We start from the raw sequence: 17,365 nt of genomic DNA on the forward strand, positions 1-17,365 counted from the left end.
GTTATAAAGTCCAGGCCCTGCCCTCTTCCGGCCATGTGACCACCTGGTTGTCCTGGCAACCAGGCACCTGAGCTGCCTGGGTGATTGACAGCTCTGCCAATCACCCTCACAATCACGGGGCACCTCTGTGACTCCGTGATACTTGGCCATCCCTTTTCAACAAAAAGATAACTGGGTTGGGAGTATTCATCCAGGAAATGTCTGAGGCAAGGATGTTTTGTGATCTCTTACTGGATCAACTGTATAGTTGTGTAAGCTGTTGAACAGTCTTTCAGGAATCAAGTACCTTTCCTCAGGTCCAGTAAAAGATAATCACAAAAAATCCTTGCCTCAAGGAAAAGATACTCAATTTAGTCCTAACTTCGCCCCCCACCCCGCTCCCGCCCCACCAATGACCCCCTCATTTGTTTGCTGTTATTTTTAAATGAAATTAGCCACTGTACCAAAGCCAGTCCAACCTATATATACCAGTTAACTCTTCAGGTCCTTATATGGTGCATAAATGGCCCTCTGCAAGGGCCAAATTATTCAGAACCTACCACAAATGGAAGCAGGAACTGTAGGTATATCATTTGATCACTACAAAGCTATGTCTACATACGTACATTCAAGTGACCTGAGAGAAATCTCCTGAGTTTGTCTTCCTAGCTGAAAAACTTACCTGGAGATGCCTGAACAGAGATTTGAATGCTGAGTCCCTGAAGGGCAAAGAGCTTGCAGTGCTGAGGCTGTATAGCTAGGGGGTTCCCATGCATACATCTCAGAATGCTCTACAGGCTCCCTCAGTCTGCCTAGCAACAGATAGCAGCAACGCATAGAGGAGCCCTGACTAGATGACCTAGGCTGGCCTGTCTCCCTGCAGTACAATGTGGAATTGTGGAGGGATGTTTTGTTCCTGCTTGGCAGGAGTAGTAGAGTCAAGCCCAACTGACACAATATCTCTGAGGCAAGGGGAAGCAGGAAGTAAATCACTTGGGATGCTGGAAGTCTGTGTTGTGGCTTCTCTCAGAAGGATAAGCTGTATGGACATTTGCTCCCAGGAATAATTTAATCCTGGCTCTTCTCAGGTAATTTTACTCCTGGAGCTGCCATTTTTCCTCTGGGAGACAAATCCTGAGCATTTGTACATCCATGGTTTGTCCTAGGAAAGCAGTGACTGTCCCAGGAGAAACTGAATGGCCTCTGTGTTGGATTTTACTTTTAAGTCACTTTTGCCACCTTGTCCAGAATTGTTGGAGGCCACACACTGTCCTTTCAATATATAGGAATGGAAACTCATGGGAAACAGATGATGAAAATGGTTGATATTAAGAACTCAGTCTTTCTCTACTCCTATAGTGTTTCCAAGCCAGCCCTGGACCAATCATTGGTTTCTGTGAAATGATGCATAACTAAGGTCCCAAAAACAGTGGAGCAAGTTTAACTGAAACTGGATCCATAGTCCATACAGTAAAAAATTCAGAATCGGGTATTTTTTCTTTCCAAAGAAATTCAAAGGGGAAAGGGTTTCCCTTCACCGGATTTAACTATGTAAATTAGCAACAGAATCCATAAAGCATCTTTCCTGTTAACTTATGTGAGATTTGATTCTGATTGGGCAATAAATCAACTGACCTAAATAAGATTACACACAAAAATAAGAGTCATGCTCCATAGTAAGTATCTGCATGACTGAACTCTAAATTTTCATTTATGAAAATTATTAGGGCCAAGATTTTCAAAGATGCCTTAGGGACATAGATGCCTTCTTTCCATTAAAATTAACAGTAACTGGATGTCAAGTCAACTGTTAAAAAGTCATATCCATTAGGTTTCTAGGTCTTTAAACATACCCCAACTATACTGTTAATCTAGACTCTTTTGTGCCTAAACACATTACATTATGACTGGATTCTTTCTCCTATTTTTCTTTTTAACCATGAAATAAAATTTTAGATGATATGCACTGGAAAAAAAAAGGAAATAAAAATGGAATAAATTAGACCAGAGCAAGACATGTAGATGCTATATATACTCAGTTTTCTTTATTTAAAGATCTTTATTGATTTCAAAGCCATTGTTCTCATTTTTTGCTTGTGGTAATTATTTGTATAAACATGCACCCTTAAAAATCCTTGGTACCAACTACATTTTCCATCATTTTCTTTCCTTTAGGACCTCTCCTTGTAGCATGAACTGAACTAATGTAGCTGATGTTAACATAAAGTGTAATAATAGTGAAGTGTAACCATGTTAGTCTTGTTCTGTAAGCAACTTGAAAACTCCATTTTCTATCCTTCTGCTTGACATAAATGAATGAACTCTGCATAGCCTTTATGTATGAGTGTGTGTAAAAGGGTGAATGGTGGAGAATGACAAAGACAGAAGAAGAAAATTCAACTGTTTATGTAAGCAACAAGGCACCAGATATAAGTTACCAGCCAGTAACTAACTAACAAACAGCTGAAGAATCCCTTTGAAGCTTGAAGGCACAAAGGAGATAACAGAAGAAAAAATTCTGCCAGCCGGACAACAAAAACACTCCAAGGCTAAGATAAGCTGAAGACAAAAGAAGAACAACTGCAAATACAGAAGCTGGGTATGGAAAAGCCCCAAAGCACTGAAACAAAAGATGCCAATCCCTATAAAAGAACACTTTGAAAATGCCACATTGGGTGAGTCTCTTTCTCTACTGCTATTTCATTGGAGCACAGATGCATCTGTTCACTCTGCTCCAGCTGTTATCTTCAAATCTGCTATCTTCAAATCATCATCTACTCAATAAGCCCAGGTTGGCCACCCTGGGCTGATATTGAGCAACTATTGCTGGTAACTATATCTGGTGTATGTGTGGATGAAATGGTTGTTTTGTGTATGTGTATGTCTGTGTGTAATGATGTGTATGATGATTTGTGTGTGTTGGTATGAACGGTGTGCCTGAACCTCTATGTCTAACTCATGTAATCAATAAACGTGGCACCTTGCCTTATCCCCCTTCATAAAATCTTGCTTGTGATTTGACCAGCTGGCAATTTGTGTAACATCCTCAGACCCAAAATCTGGTAATTTTGTATGCTGAAAATACATTAATGCATTCCAATGAAAGCATCTCCAGAACAGGCCAAAGAGTTCAGGATCAGTAGGAACACACAAAAATAAAGTCCATCTTGCTGTTGTAGTCTATAATTGCCTCCTTGCCACACAGTAACAGTTTGTAAACAAGAGCCAACATTTAAGATAATCAGCATCTTTCATAAAGATCCAGTGGCTAACAAAGCCAGAGTAATACACTAGAATATGGTAAAAGTAATAATTTGTGCAATATTTATAAAAACAAGAAAGTGATAAAAAGTGATAAAACCTTACAGCTATCCAGGAACATAGGGACACAGGACTAGAAGGGTCTTCCTCAAATCTAGCTCTCCACAACTGCAGGCAACAGTTAACTCAAGAAATTCCCATAAGTGGAGATAGTTCCTCTTTCATGCTGAAGGCTCCCAAAATAAGTGATTTGCAAAGTATGGATTGCATGTAGAACAATGTGACCAACCCTAGAAATTCAATCAGTTCTGGGGTGGAGCGTGACAGACATGTGAAAGTGCACAGTAGGCTGCAATGTGTAGGGAATTTTAGAGTGAAGGCTGTTCACTGGAATTTAGCCAGAACACCCTTTATCTGACACAGTGGCATGGACTTTAATCATCAGAAAATGTCTTGGACCCATTTGAACAACAGAATTTCCATCAATTATGTCTTAGCTGCGTTGCTGGGATATTGGCTTAATTGTGACTCAGTGAGCCAAGTTCAGCCAAATGAATGCAGTGGATTGTGAAGCACCAGTCTGAAAATTTCCCTAGGCTGCCTAACCTCATGGTCATAACCATAATACTCCAAAGCAGTGCATCTTCTCCCAAAGACCCACAGTCACCTTGCACTCAGATCAGGCACCTCAGGGACATTTCAGTTCCCTTTATGTGCCAGATTAGATGTTGACCTTTCTGCTAAAATATTAACTAGGTCTGAGAACTCAAAGCAGCATCTAGCACAGTGCCCTTCTTCACAAGTGGCTTTGCTTTACTTGTTATTTGACAGCTCAAGGCTTCAGTATTACAAGTAGCAGGTGTTATTTGTTTCCCCAGAAGCTCCCGTCTTCCATCATCATGTTCAGTGCAGAAGACTTCGAGGCAATGCAAGGTTTCCTTCTGTATTTCATACCCCACATACCACACTTGACAACCACTCATAATGTAGATCCTGGATAATAATTAAGCAACGCATAAGTTGTGTGGCACTTCTCTCTCTGGCATTCTTGTGGGAGTTGCATCACAACAGTCTCTGGCATAACTCTGTCTGCAGAGCTCTGTGATGTGGTCTTGGATCCTAAAACAGATACATAAAGTTGGCTTAGCTTAAAACAGACACAACTTTTGATAGGGGCAAAGTGCAACTTAGAAATGCTTCAGTGGTTTAACTGTAAGTGTTGTTTTAACACATCCAATTCTATCTTAGGCTTCCATGTTAGTCCTTTGCTATTATGTTTGACCACCAGAGGGAGTAAATATTAATCACATACTATATATGGGTATGGGAACAAGTCTTCAAGGTAGTAGGATTTCTTCCCTCATAATTGCTACTGAAAAGCAGTCAGTCTCATTGAGTTACATTGGTTGGTGGAGCCAAGTCTTTTGTACACCTTTTGCAAATCTTTATATAACACATATGACACAGTAGGAAAATCTATTGCAACAGCTCATGAGGTTATGCTAACATATACCACCATGGGTGTACTGTGAATTTCTTCTCTGTTGCAAATATGTGGATAGCATGAAATGATGTGAATGAATTAAAGCCTTAGTCAATGGAGCTGTTCATGGCACAGTATAGGCAGTGGCACTGCAAGCTTCCCTACACAGCCCAGTCAATGAACCTCAACGTTGACCTTGGAGGAAAAAGGTAACGGAGTCTCCAAGATTTCTCAGACCTTAGTCCCCCTGTTCAGCTGCTAACCAAACTGCCAGTTAATTGGGGAGGGGCAGATTTTCATTCTGTGAATGTTTTTCCCTGGGAACTGAAGTAAAACCAAAAAAGTAATTTCACAGTTGGAAAAGAAATTTTTGTCACTTTGGACAGGGGTTGGATTTCAGCTGATGACCTGGAGGTGAAAGGTCTTCTATCCCATTATCCACTCCAAACCAAAATGCTATTTGTACAGCTAGATTTTATTACTATGTTTAGTTCCATGAACTCTTTCCCCAACTTTAAGCTCTACAGCAGCCTGTTGCCTTCTCAAGCCTGTAAGGGCTGTTTTGGGTAAATGTTATTAGGCAAACAATCAGTGGATGAAAGGGAAAAAATAAGATTGAGTCCATCAGAAGAGGAGATCAATAGGCAGTTTATTATATTAGACACCTTGTTGTTTCTTTTACCCACTTTCTATTTCAAGTCTTAGCACACAAGTATCTAGCACCTGAATTAAGATAGACTTTTTATTAGCATTACAGCTTCTCTTTTCTTAGTAGGTGCCCAATCATTAGGGGACAACAAATGCACAAACATTTACCTTGTTTTGATTCCATCCAGTGGAAAGTAATAATGGCATGTATACATGAAGTTATAACTTATCAATCTTTACCCCTTCTATTTCTAATAAAAGAAAAGAGTAATGAAATAGATGAACACTCACTGAATATCAGGATCATTGCCAGAATAGCCACCACCAGTATCATTAGGATACCAGCAAGCACTGCAGCCGGGATCCAGACTGGCAACTCTGAAGGATCTTTAGAAACAAAATATAAATTATAATACAATAGGACACAGCAGCTATTCAAAAACACTCATTCATTGTCCATATCAGGGACTTAACAGTAAGCATTTTTATTTGTTTGTTTAAATAGAAATTATAAGCAGAGTTTAGGAAACAAGATATGATTATTACAGCTACTGAAAGAATAAAAATTTCCATTCCCATAGAAAATTCTCATATTTTGACCATCATTTTCCTCTTGAATTGGTATAAAAAAGTTAATACCCTGAAAGAAAACTGTAATGAAAAGATTTTTAAAAAAAAGTTTATGATGAATTGTCAAAATTAAAAAAAAAAACTTGAGAACATTTTTCAATAATTTTTTTCTTGACAAGTTTAGCAGTTTTCCTAATAAGAAGTTAACATCCCTACCCTTTGCACAAAGTGCTATGGATGTTCTGATTCAGAGGATGCATCCGTATCTTATTTGAAAGTGAGTAATTATTCTGAGAATAAACAGCAGTAAATCAAACTGTCAGCATCTTGTAAATAACATGATTTAAGTATTTGTTTGGGATGGAAGAGGGAAGAGGTACCAGAGAAGAAAAAGGACCTGCAGGAAAGAGAAAGATGTTTGAAAAGGAAAAAACTTCATGCAATGCTAATCCTTTGGAGACAGAGAAGCTCTTAGCACAGAGGCTGAATCCTGAGAAAATAAATCATAGAATAAGAGAAAGAAAGTGAAGAAAGATCAGAGGGTGTATGCAGCCTGGATGCAGAAAAAGAGAATGGCTCCCTAATACATGCCCCTGCCATATAAGCTAAAGAAACAACTCTGTTTTGTGGCAGCATCAGTAGGCCTTTAACTATTAAATGGGCTAGCCATTGTAAACATAGGAACGAATCAGTTCTTGGTCAGGACTTCTAGCACTAATGATTAAAAACCATGTAAACTGCTTCTATTTAGAGGCAGAATTTTGCACGAAAACATAATGAAGCATAGCATTATAGGGTTGCAAGGGACCTCAAGGGTATAATCTCAAAATGATACTTGGCTAAAGGGTCCCCACAACCATTTCTTGATTTTTACTGCCATGAAGCTGATTCTAATTGCTCAGAACTGATGCTGTAGGATTTGGTCTAAAGCCTTGGGCTGTTCCCTCAAAGATTGGTGTTAAAGTGCCTATATTGTACCATATTATAACTAATAGTTGGTTCACTCTTTCTTCTGGCATGGTGAAATAACAATTCTATGTAACCAAAGGAACAAATACAAATATTTGCCCCTTCTTGCACTTTGTATGGAAGAGCACTAAACAGGTTCCTTTGTTCAAAAACAGATTACCCCAAGAGAAACATATTACTAAATCAGTACCTATTGAACAGCAATCATTTACCTTTTTCAGCTCGAGGCAAAGATATATGTTTGACAACAGGACTTTCCAGTGCAGAATGATTTACTTGGCAAGAAAACTGTACAGATCTGCTCCAGTCAGAATGGGAAATAATTAGGTTACTTATATAGGAGTAAGAGCCATTACTACTGGGGAACAAAGAATCATTCTTTGAAGTGTTGGTGATCAACTCTCCATCCTTATACCAGGAGAACTGGATGTCTTGAGGGTAGAAGTCCCAAGCGCAGCAAGTCAATGTGCTCTCACAGTTATTGAAGAAAGGAGATACCAAGGAAAGCTCAACAACTGGAGGAGCTGGAACAGAGGAAACAAATGGCATGCTGCTGCATCATTGTATCACCCCATAATAACCATCACCTGATAAGTAAGATGTCTCTTTAGTTCAGTGATTCTCAATCATTTTAGACTCAAGACAGCCCTTAGGAAATGCCAGATCTTTGCTTTCACTTGTTTTTTGACTACAGAAAAATAATAGGGCAATTTTTCCATTGCAAAGGACTCATAAAGGCCACAACAAATCAAAGGAGTTTTCACACTATAGATATTTATTTGAAATCTCTGGGTTTATCTTGTTGTCATTTGCATACCTATCAGTGCTAATATTATGTGGCATCACATGGCACCCTTAAAAGGATTTCATAACACCCCTGCGAATCACTGCTTTTAACGTTTGATGCCTCACTATGTAAACGTTGCATTAGAAACTGTATTGTAAGGCTCAACTGAAAATCAGGAGGTCTCCCTTAACCCGCTCTGCAATGCTATCTGAAATGAGAAGAGAGTGTTTATGCTTTTGGGGAGTATTAGGAGAAACATACATGGAGGTTTCTTGTTGAACAGGTGATAAGGTTCCTTTAGATGTGACAGCAACAAGCAGAAAGATACCCGAGGCTTAGGTTGTCCTTATGGAGCTCAGGTAGCAGAAGGGAGCCCACACTCAGCAGCATGAACAGTAAGTATTACAGTAGCATTATATCTGCATATAAGAGGCTTGCTGTAGTTTCTTAGGATATTTATCTTTCTAAAATGGTAACAATAAAAGAAAAATAACCCACAGAAATGGTGTCTGATGGAATATTGCAAACGCTTAGCTTACCTGATACTGTAAGGCAAATGTATGTATAGTCCAGTGTTTTCACAGGTGGAGGAATCATGCTTTCCAGGGTGCAGCTGTAAACCCCAGAATCATTCACAGAGACTTTCTGAATAACAGCGTAAACCCAGCTGGTGTGATGATCGTACTCTAGAGTTACAGAACCTTTGCAGACTCTGTTCCAAATGCTAAAGTTTCCAAACTGCAAGTAGCAAAGCTCAGCGGGGGTGCCATTTCTCCTTAGAGTTAGGATCAAACCTTCTGGTGCATTACTAATGTGCATACATTCCATTTTCACCATTTTACCCTGTAATGAGACCACATTTTTTCTCCTTGCAGTGGATGCGTCCTGATGCAACCCTAAGTGGGGAAAAGAAGATAGAAAGGGTGAGTTACATAGACAGCAAAGAGTAAGTCAGTTCTTTCACATCCTCCAAATGGAGGATGATGTGATGATATGTCTGGCTGGCCACAGTCTCCATTCCAGCACCAAGAGTTGAGGTCTTAATGCTTTGAAGTAAAAATGTTTCTATTATTTTTCTTCTCTTTGTGCCTACTGGTAAGCAGTTTGTTTCACACCTCAATTTGAAATTTCATAGTTACCTTTAGCAAGACTCCCTCATAATATACATGCAGTACATTTGGCACTGTCTCTCCCACATTATCTCAGAAAATATGTTGTAGATTGGGGTCAGCAACATGCTGTATAAGCACCAAATCTTAGCTAGGGAGCTGGGAGGGCTTCAACAGCATGTCAGTGGTGTAGCTTTGGTAGCATTCCCACAGGAGGGATCTTTGCTTGTGGCAGTGCCAGGTCTGGGGAGCTGATCCCATGCTGCAGGGCGAACTAGTATCAGGGAAAAGTGGCAGGGGCTGGGATGGAACAGTGGTCCACTTTGGACCCAAACCAGGTTCTTTTGTTCCACAGCTCTGAAATCTTGCTTACCACTCATATAGATGAAACCACAATCAGTTGGATGAATAGCTGCTTAGTAACTCAAGCTCAATGAGTGGTCAACGAGGGTCCAATGTACAACTGAGAGGAAGTGTGAAGTGAGGCTCCTCAGAAGTCTGTCCTGAGTCTGGCATGGTGTAATATCTTCAGAAATGACTTGGAGGCTGGCTTCTAGTTTATATTTATTAAAATTTGTGGATGACATTAAGCTGGTAGTAATCACAGGCACAGTAGATGACAGGATTGGGATTCAAAATGACCTTGCTGCATTGGAAAATAGTCCGAAGATAAAATTTTATAAGGACAGCTGTGGGGTATTATATTTGAGAAGGAGTGATCAAATGCACAAATATAAAATGGGGAATGTGTGGCTAGGCTGTAGCTATTTAGAAAAAGAATTTAGAGGCCCCACTGGACCACAAGTCAACAATGTTAAATTGTTACCAAAAAAGCTATTAGTACATTGGAATGTATTAACAGTGGTGGCAGATGATATACCAAGGAGCAACCAACTCAAATTGCAGCAAGGGAAGTTTAAGTTAGATATTAGGAAGAATGTTCTCACTAAAAGGGTAGTAAAACACTGGAACAGCTTACCTAGAGAGGTTACCCAGAAACCTCCATCCTTAGAGTTTTTCAAAACCCAGCTAGACAAAGCTTCATCAGGGGTGGTCCTGCTTTGAGCAGGGGGTTGGACTAGATGACTTTCTGAGGTCCCTTCCAACCTTCACTTTCTATGATTATATGAACAGGAGTACTGTGTGCAAGTCATGGGAAATGATTCTTCAAATTTATTCAGCACTGATGAAACCTTGGCTGGAGTAGTGTGTCCAATTTTGAGGTGGACTAAATGAAAAGAGTCCGGAAGACAGCAACCAAATGACTAGAGCTTTACAAATAAAGTATATGAGAAAAAGTGGAAAGAACTGGCATAATTTAGTACAAAAATGTGGGATTAGTCTAGAGAAGAGGGAAGGATGGGGGTTTGATAACAGTCTTCAAATATAGTGAGGGTAGTGATCAACTGTTCCCTATGCTCACAGGAGAGAGGAAAAGAAATAATGGGCTTAAATTCCAGTAAGGGAGGTTTAGGTTAGATATTAGAAAGAACTTTTTTTTAACTATGGGGGTGCTTAAGCACTGGATCTCCGAGACTGTAAGGTTTTTTTTAGTCCCTGTTAGAAAAAACATTTTTCTGGGATGGTCTAGACAGGGATGATCCTGCCTTAATCCAGAGTTCGGACTAAACGACACTGGCACACTATTTCATTGATTGACAAATAGTTAGACATCCTTGATATTCTTGAATACCAATGTATTTGCAGTGACCATGAAGTCTTCGTATATTATATAACCTTAGGTACCACATGTCAGCAGGCAGGAAGTGTCCTTCAACTGACTCTTTCTTATGCACAAAGGATCAAACTCTCTTCTCAGGGGAATAAATTCAAAGAGTCTTCAGTGGCTTTTGTAGAATTACCCTTCATTTTAGGGGCCCAGAGTTCATCTTCTACCACTTGATTTTATTGCTGTAAATTATTAGCATCAGAAAAATGAGACTGCACAAAATAGAAGTTGCATATGAAAGGAGTTATCACTTTGAACTCTTGTATTCCTAATTTTTTTACATGTCTTAGTTTGAGTTGTGATAATCTTATTTGAACATTGGCAGATGGAGTAGAGAAGCCTTGATAACCTCAGCCATTTGTTTTCAGAACTGGTCAATGAGTTTTCTGTAGTTCATGTCAAGGCAGAAGCGAAGTCAACAGTAATGACATTGAAGTTTGATGCATTCATATCATAAGCGATTCCACACAGGGGGAAAAGTGGAATCATTCTAGTCATCTAAAGTAGCAGGTAGAGAGAGACAGGAGTGTACTGTCTAAATGTTCATGTTTCGTCTGGTAGCCAAGTTCATTCGTGGTCAAATGTCAATTAAGTCAATAAAGTAATTCCAGAGTAATTTGTCTTGTGTGATACATGAAGGCAAAGCTAGCTCAGAACCTCCTGCCCACAGAATCCAGAAGAGGGTACTTACAGCTCTGGAACAAAGGATGTTAAACAGGAATACAAAACTGTGAACCTACCTGAGCTCGAGAAGAGAGCACATATTAAAAGCACTGGTAAAATAGCCTTTCCTTTAGACCACTGAAGTTTCCTGAACAGCATCTGAAAAAAGCACATTGAGTCAACTGATGCCTTTCTCTGAGAGCTGAGTCATTCTTTTCACCAAGAGCATCTGGAGTTTCTGAGGAAATTCCAGAGTGGAAGTGGGGTCTACTGTAATATGAATGATAAAAAAGGGAGTGGATTTTGGTAGAACTGAGTAATTTACATGCTGATCACCTATATTGACCAATCCAATGACCATCATTATTAGAAATTTAGATAACCATGATAACAGCCTATATCAGGGCATTGATCAAAGAGGAATCTTCCCCTACTGACATTCAGATAGGACTGGGGCAAGACATACTCATATCACATATTCTGAGTCATTGACGCATATTCAGGCAGGATGAAACTCCCCATAGAAAGACTGGGGGAACTGGGCTTATTTAGTTTAGAGAAGAGGAGATGGAATAGCAGCCTTCAACTACCTGAAGGAGATTTGAAAGGGGATGGGAGTTAAACTGTTCGCAGTGGTGACAGATGACAGAACAAGGAGCAACAGTCTCAGGTTGCATCAAGGGAAGTTTAGGTTGGATGTTAGGAAGAATTGTCTCACTAGCAGGGTAGTAATACACTGGAACAGGTTATTCAGAGATGTGGAGGAAGCTCTGTCTTTGAGGGGTTTCAAAACCCAGCTACACAAAAACTTTGGCTAGGCTGATCAAGTTGAGGCTGGTCCTGCTCTGAGCAGGGGGTTGGACTAGATGACCCCATGAGGTCCCTTCCAACCTTAACCTTTTATGATTATATGATTCTAGGAATTAGGATGCTGTGTGGCAACTGTACTCAGAAGATGTTAAAGCTGCTATCTTGTGGGTCACAGCCCAGGCTGATGGGCATGCACCCCTTCTTTTCTGTGTATTATAGGACAGCTATTCAAACAGGAATGTCAATAGTCAGGCCTCCTCTTGAAGCTGTGCAATCCTCGGTGAGGGCTTCTGTTTTGGGGCCTTTCTACATAAGAGCCCCATGCAGGGCAAGGATTAGAATAATAGAAAATTGGGTTTGGAAGCAACCTCAGGAGGCCATTTAGTCCAACCCCCTGCTCAAAACAGGACCAGCCCCAACTAGATCGTCCCAGCCAAGGCTTTGTCCAGCTGGCTCTTAAAAACCTACAAGGATGGAGATTCCACCACCTCCCTGGGTAACCTGTTCCAGTGTTTTACTACCCTCCTGGTGAGAAAGTTCTTCCTAACAGCTAACCTCAACTTCCCTTCCTGGAACTTGAGACCCAAAAGATAGCAGCCTGTCCTGCTATCTTCTCCCTGTCCTGTCATTTGCTACCACTGACGACAGTCTAGCTCCATCCTCTTTGGAACCACCCTTTATGTAGTTGAAGGCTACTATTAAATCCCCCACCTCAGTCTTCTCTTCTGCAAACTAAATAAGTCCAATTCCCTCATGCCTCTCCTCATGAGTCATGTGCTCCTGCCCTCTAACTATTTTCACTGCCCTTTGCTGGACTCTCTCCAATTTGTCTACATCTTTTCTGTAGTCAGGAGCTCAAAACTGGACACAGTACTCTAGATGTGGCCTCACCAGTGCTGAATAGAGGGGAATAATCACTTCCCTCGATCTGCTGGCAATGGTTCTACTAATGCAGCCCAGTATGCCATTAGCCTTCTTGGCAACAAGGGCACACTGTTGGCTCATATTCAGCTTATGGTCCACTTAAACCCCTCAGTCTTTTTCTGTAGAGATGCTGCTTAGCCAGTCAGCCCCCAGCTTGTACTGGTACATGGGATTGTTCTGTCCTAAATGCAAGAATTTGCACTTGTCCTGACTGAACACTTCATGAGATTTTTTTTAGGCCCATCCTTCAGTTTCTCGAGTTCTCTCCGACTCCTAGCCCTACCCTCCAGCAAATCTACTACTCACCCCAGCTTGGTATGATCTTCAAATTTGCTGAGGGTGCCCTGGGGCATTCCACTTGATACCAGCTTCCAACTAGATATCAAGCCATTGACTACTGCCCTCTGAGCCTGATGATTCAGTCAATTTTCTTTCAAGCTTACCAACCATTCATCCAAACCATACTTCCTTAGCTTGCTTGCAAGAAAGTTGTGGGAGACTGTATTATCCTTTCTAAAGTCAAGGTATATCACATCCACTGCTCTTCCTGCATCAACAGAGCTCTCCTCTTCTCATAGAAGGCAATCAGGTTGGTAAGGCATTAATTGCTCTTGGTGAATCCATGCTGATTGTTTCTAATCACCTTCTTCTCTCCCAAGTGCTTAGAAATGGATTTGTTGAGAACCTGCTCCATGATTTTTCCAGAGACTGAGGCTGACCACTCTGTAGGTCCCTGGATCCTCCTTCTTCCCTTTCTTAAACATGTGCACTATATATGCCCTTTTCCAATCACGCGGGACCTCCCTGATCAACATGAGTTTTCACAGATAACGACCAGCAGTTCTGCAATCACATCAGCCAACTCCCTCAGCACCCGTGGGTGCATCCCTTCCAGCCCTATGTACTTTTACATGTCCAGCCGTTCTAAATAATTCCTAACCTGTTATTTTGCCACTGCTGGCTGCTCACCTCCTCCCCAAACTGTGCTATGAGGTGCTGTAGTCTGGGAGCTGACCTTGCCTGTGAAGCCTGAGGTTAAAAAGGCCTCAAGTACTTCAGCCTTTTCTGCATCCTCTGTCACTAGATTGCCTCCTCAATTTAGTAAAGGACCCACACTTTCCCTGACCTTGACATACTTGTAGAAACCCTTCTTGTTAACCTTCGCTTCCCTTGCACTTTGGCCTCCCTGACTTCATCCCTGCATGGCTAAGCAATACTCATATACTCCTCCATAGTTTGTCCAATTTTCTACTTCTTATAAGCTTCCTTTTGGTATTTAAGCTCAGTGACGAGTTCCCTGCTAAGCCAAGCTGGTCTTCTGCCATACTTGCTAGTCTTCCTGCACATCAAGATCATTGGTTTCTGTACCCTTAGTAAGGTTTCTTTAAAATACAACCAGCTGTCCTGGACTCCTTTTCCCCTCACACTGGACTCCAGGGGATCCTGTCCATCAGGTCCCTGAGTGAGTCAAACTATACTTTTCTAAAGTTCAGGGTCCTTACTCTGCTGCTCTCCTTCCTTTCCTCAGGAGCCTGGACTCAATCATTTTGTGGTCACTGCTACCCAAGTTGCCATCCACTTCTACATTCCCAACCAATTTTCCCTGTTCGTGAGCAGCAGGTCAAGAAGAGCATGGCTCCTAGTTGGCTGTGCCAGCACATGTACCAGGAAATTGTCCCCAACACTCTTCAAAAACTTCCTGGGTTGCCTGGGCACTGTTCTACTGCTCCCAGCATATGTCATGATGATTGAAGTCCCCCATGAGAACCAGGGCCTGTGATCAGGCAACTTGTGCTAGCTGTTTGAAGAACAGTGCAACTTGAGGAAGGAACAGAACCAGCAGGCTTATGTAGTGAGACTTCATGCAGAGACCAACACAAGTGCTGTGGTGGTAAAGCAGGTTTCCAGTGAGAAGAAAAAAATGGTTTCTGTGTACAAGTTTTGTGACCACATCCATTTAAGGAAACACATTCTGCATATTTTGTCAATAAAAAGAAAACTTAAGAAAGTACCTAACTCTACTCCCCCAATTTCTACTACAGATAGGAAACTGACTTATCAGACTGTGAAATCTGCTGCTGCTTAGCAAAGGGACAGAAATATTATAGCAAGACTCTGAGTGGTATATAGTTGTGCACAGAAACTTGGTAGTATCCCTTTAAAACGCAGAGGAACTCTAGTGGCCTCTGGCTGCATCCAGATGTGCAGACATGTGCAGTTTGTTGTTCCACAAGCCTCTTTGTGGTGCCACAAACTGAACAAGGCAAATGTTCAAACGTGTGCTGCGTTGGGAATTTGCAGTGCAGTGCCAAAATTTGCGACCAGGATTTCCCAGTAGCAGAGAAAAGCAGACCAAAAACAGCAGGGCAAAGCATGCTCCCAGAGCAAACAGAGGCTTGGACCTCCAGGGAGACACTCTGGCTGCTGGCCAGTGCATCTGTATGGTCCGTTTGTGACCCTGCTGCTCCAGCACGCTGCATAGTTGGAGCAATCAGAAGCATGGCAGGGCTTGCAGCTGCCTGCAGCTGAGCTCATCTGGCACCCCGGGCCAGTCCTGGGCCCATACAGCCACCCAGGGCCAGCCGAATGCTGTATAGGTGGGTGCAACTGTGCCACTGCTCCACCCAAGGCTCAGCTACAGCCAGCATGGAGCAGCAGGAGGCCCTGGAGTTTGCTGTAGGGGCCATGGCTGACCACAATGAGGCAGGTGGGGGGACCCACATACAGGAGTCTGCCCAGACCAGGCACTGGAGAATCAGTTGGTGGCCCGAGGAGGTTACTGACCTCCTGGCCATTTGGGGCCAGGGGGCTGTGCTGCATCAGTTTGCACAGAGACAGCACAACGAATGCATCTACTGAGTGATTACTGCCCAGATAGCCAAGTGGGGGCACAGCAAAATGTGGCAGCAGTGCCATACTAAGGCCAAGGCATTGTGCCAGCAGTTTGTGCTGCTGCAAGCACACACCTCTGCATGTAGAGACGCACCCCTTCACATAAATTTGCCCTGGTACTTTTTGCCGCGGGTCATGCCTCTGCATGTGCACTTTGATGTAGAGCAAAATGCCCCACTTTGGGGAAATTGCTGTTTCCCCATTCCTCCCAGCATGCTGCAGGAGGTAGTACAGAACTAGAGGGGAGACACTGACTGAGCCTCGGTGTCAGCCAGCGCACACTCCTCTGGCATGCACCGTGCCACTTTTCTTTGGGGCATTTTGTTTTGCAGCTCTACAGAACGCACATGCCTCCAAGTCTGGATTCAGCTTCTGTGTACAGAAGTTCCAAGAACCCTGCTCCAGAAGTAAGGTGTAGGTGTAGGTGGATCTTCTTCAATGGACACCTTTACTTGGACTCAACACTATCAACATGTAAAGAGCCCCATACAAGCTCTCTGTCATCTGGCTTATGAGACCAGGTTTGCTAGGATTTCTGTTTTCTATTCCGTGTGGTTTTCCCCTACCTCTCTGGGTTCCTCAGCCAACAGTATCTTGTGACTGTACACACGTCTCCTTATCTTCCACCCCATTTATATTAACTCTTTCTTAGGAAAAACAATTTTTCCCTAAAAATAGTTTCTTTCAGAGACTTTTGTGCCATCTTTGGTTACTTCTGTCTACATGAGGCGGCTACATGGACATTGCAGGCTCTTCAGAAATCCAGCCAGGTAACTGGATGCATAAGTATGAATTTGGAAACTTCACTTTACGACTCCCTTCTTTTTGAAGAACTTGATCCCCACCCATGCAGTTGGCCCAATCAAAAACTTCACACAAAAACCCTTGCCTCTCCTCCAGTCATAAATAATATGCCTGTGCAAAGCGGCTGGTATTCGCTTTGGATTCAGATTTGGCTGATTCGGGGGACAGTGATTTGATTCGGTGACTGGAATCTCCAAGTCAGCCAGGCCCATCCCCCGCCCGCTCTCCCAGCCAAGCAATGGCTGCCTCACCAGGCCCAGCTCTCGGCAATTTGAAAAAAAAAAAGCCCCAACTCAGCAGGTGCTGCTGGGCGGGGGGTGATCCCTGCTGTCCCCCATTGCCCCATGCTCCCCCAGCCCCCCACCCGGTGGCTGCCCCCGCCCCCCTCTGCCCCTTTAAGAAGAAAAAAAAAAAACCTGAGAAAACCCCCAGACTCACCATTCCTGCTTGTGGGGGGTGATCCCCACTGCCCCATGCGGGCTCTGCACAAGCCCCCCGAAGCCCCGAGGCTGCCGCTGCAGGAATGGTGAGTCCCAGGGCTTTTTTCTGTTTTCTTTTTCTTGAAGGGCCAGAGCTGGCCTGGGCAGGCACCCGTGGGGGGGCTGGGGAAGTTGGGGAGCTTGTGCAGAGCCACCTATGTGGGGATCATGTCCCCACCCAACAGCATCTGGTGAGCACCAGGGCTTTTCTTTAAAGCACCGGGAGCTGGGGCAGGCAGGTCAGCCATGGTGGGAGAG

General features: G+C 42.6%; 1 gene segment (V, D, J or C); it reads right to left on the minus strand.

Moving 5' to 3' along the window:
* Positions 1-2,907: 2,907 nt before the first annotated feature.
* Positions 2,908-17,365, minus strand: part of LOC109305622 — a 24,475-nt gene continuing 10,017 nt past the window's right edge. Inside the window, 5 exon segments of the C gene segment in view lie at positions 2,908-4,359; positions 5,663-5,758; positions 7,123-7,434; positions 8,237-8,593; positions 11,276-11,357. Coding sequence covers positions 4,220-4,359; positions 5,663-5,758; positions 7,123-7,434; positions 8,237-8,593; positions 11,276-11,357 — 987 coding nt within the window.

Source organism: Crocodylus porosus, unplaced genomic scaffold, assembly GCF_001723895.1.
Source record: "Crocodylus porosus isolate Cpor-Errol unplaced genomic scaffold, CroPor_comp1, whole genome shotgun sequence".
In the NCBI taxonomy this organism is placed as follows: Eukaryota; Metazoa; Chordata; order Crocodylia; family Crocodylidae; genus Crocodylus; species Crocodylus porosus.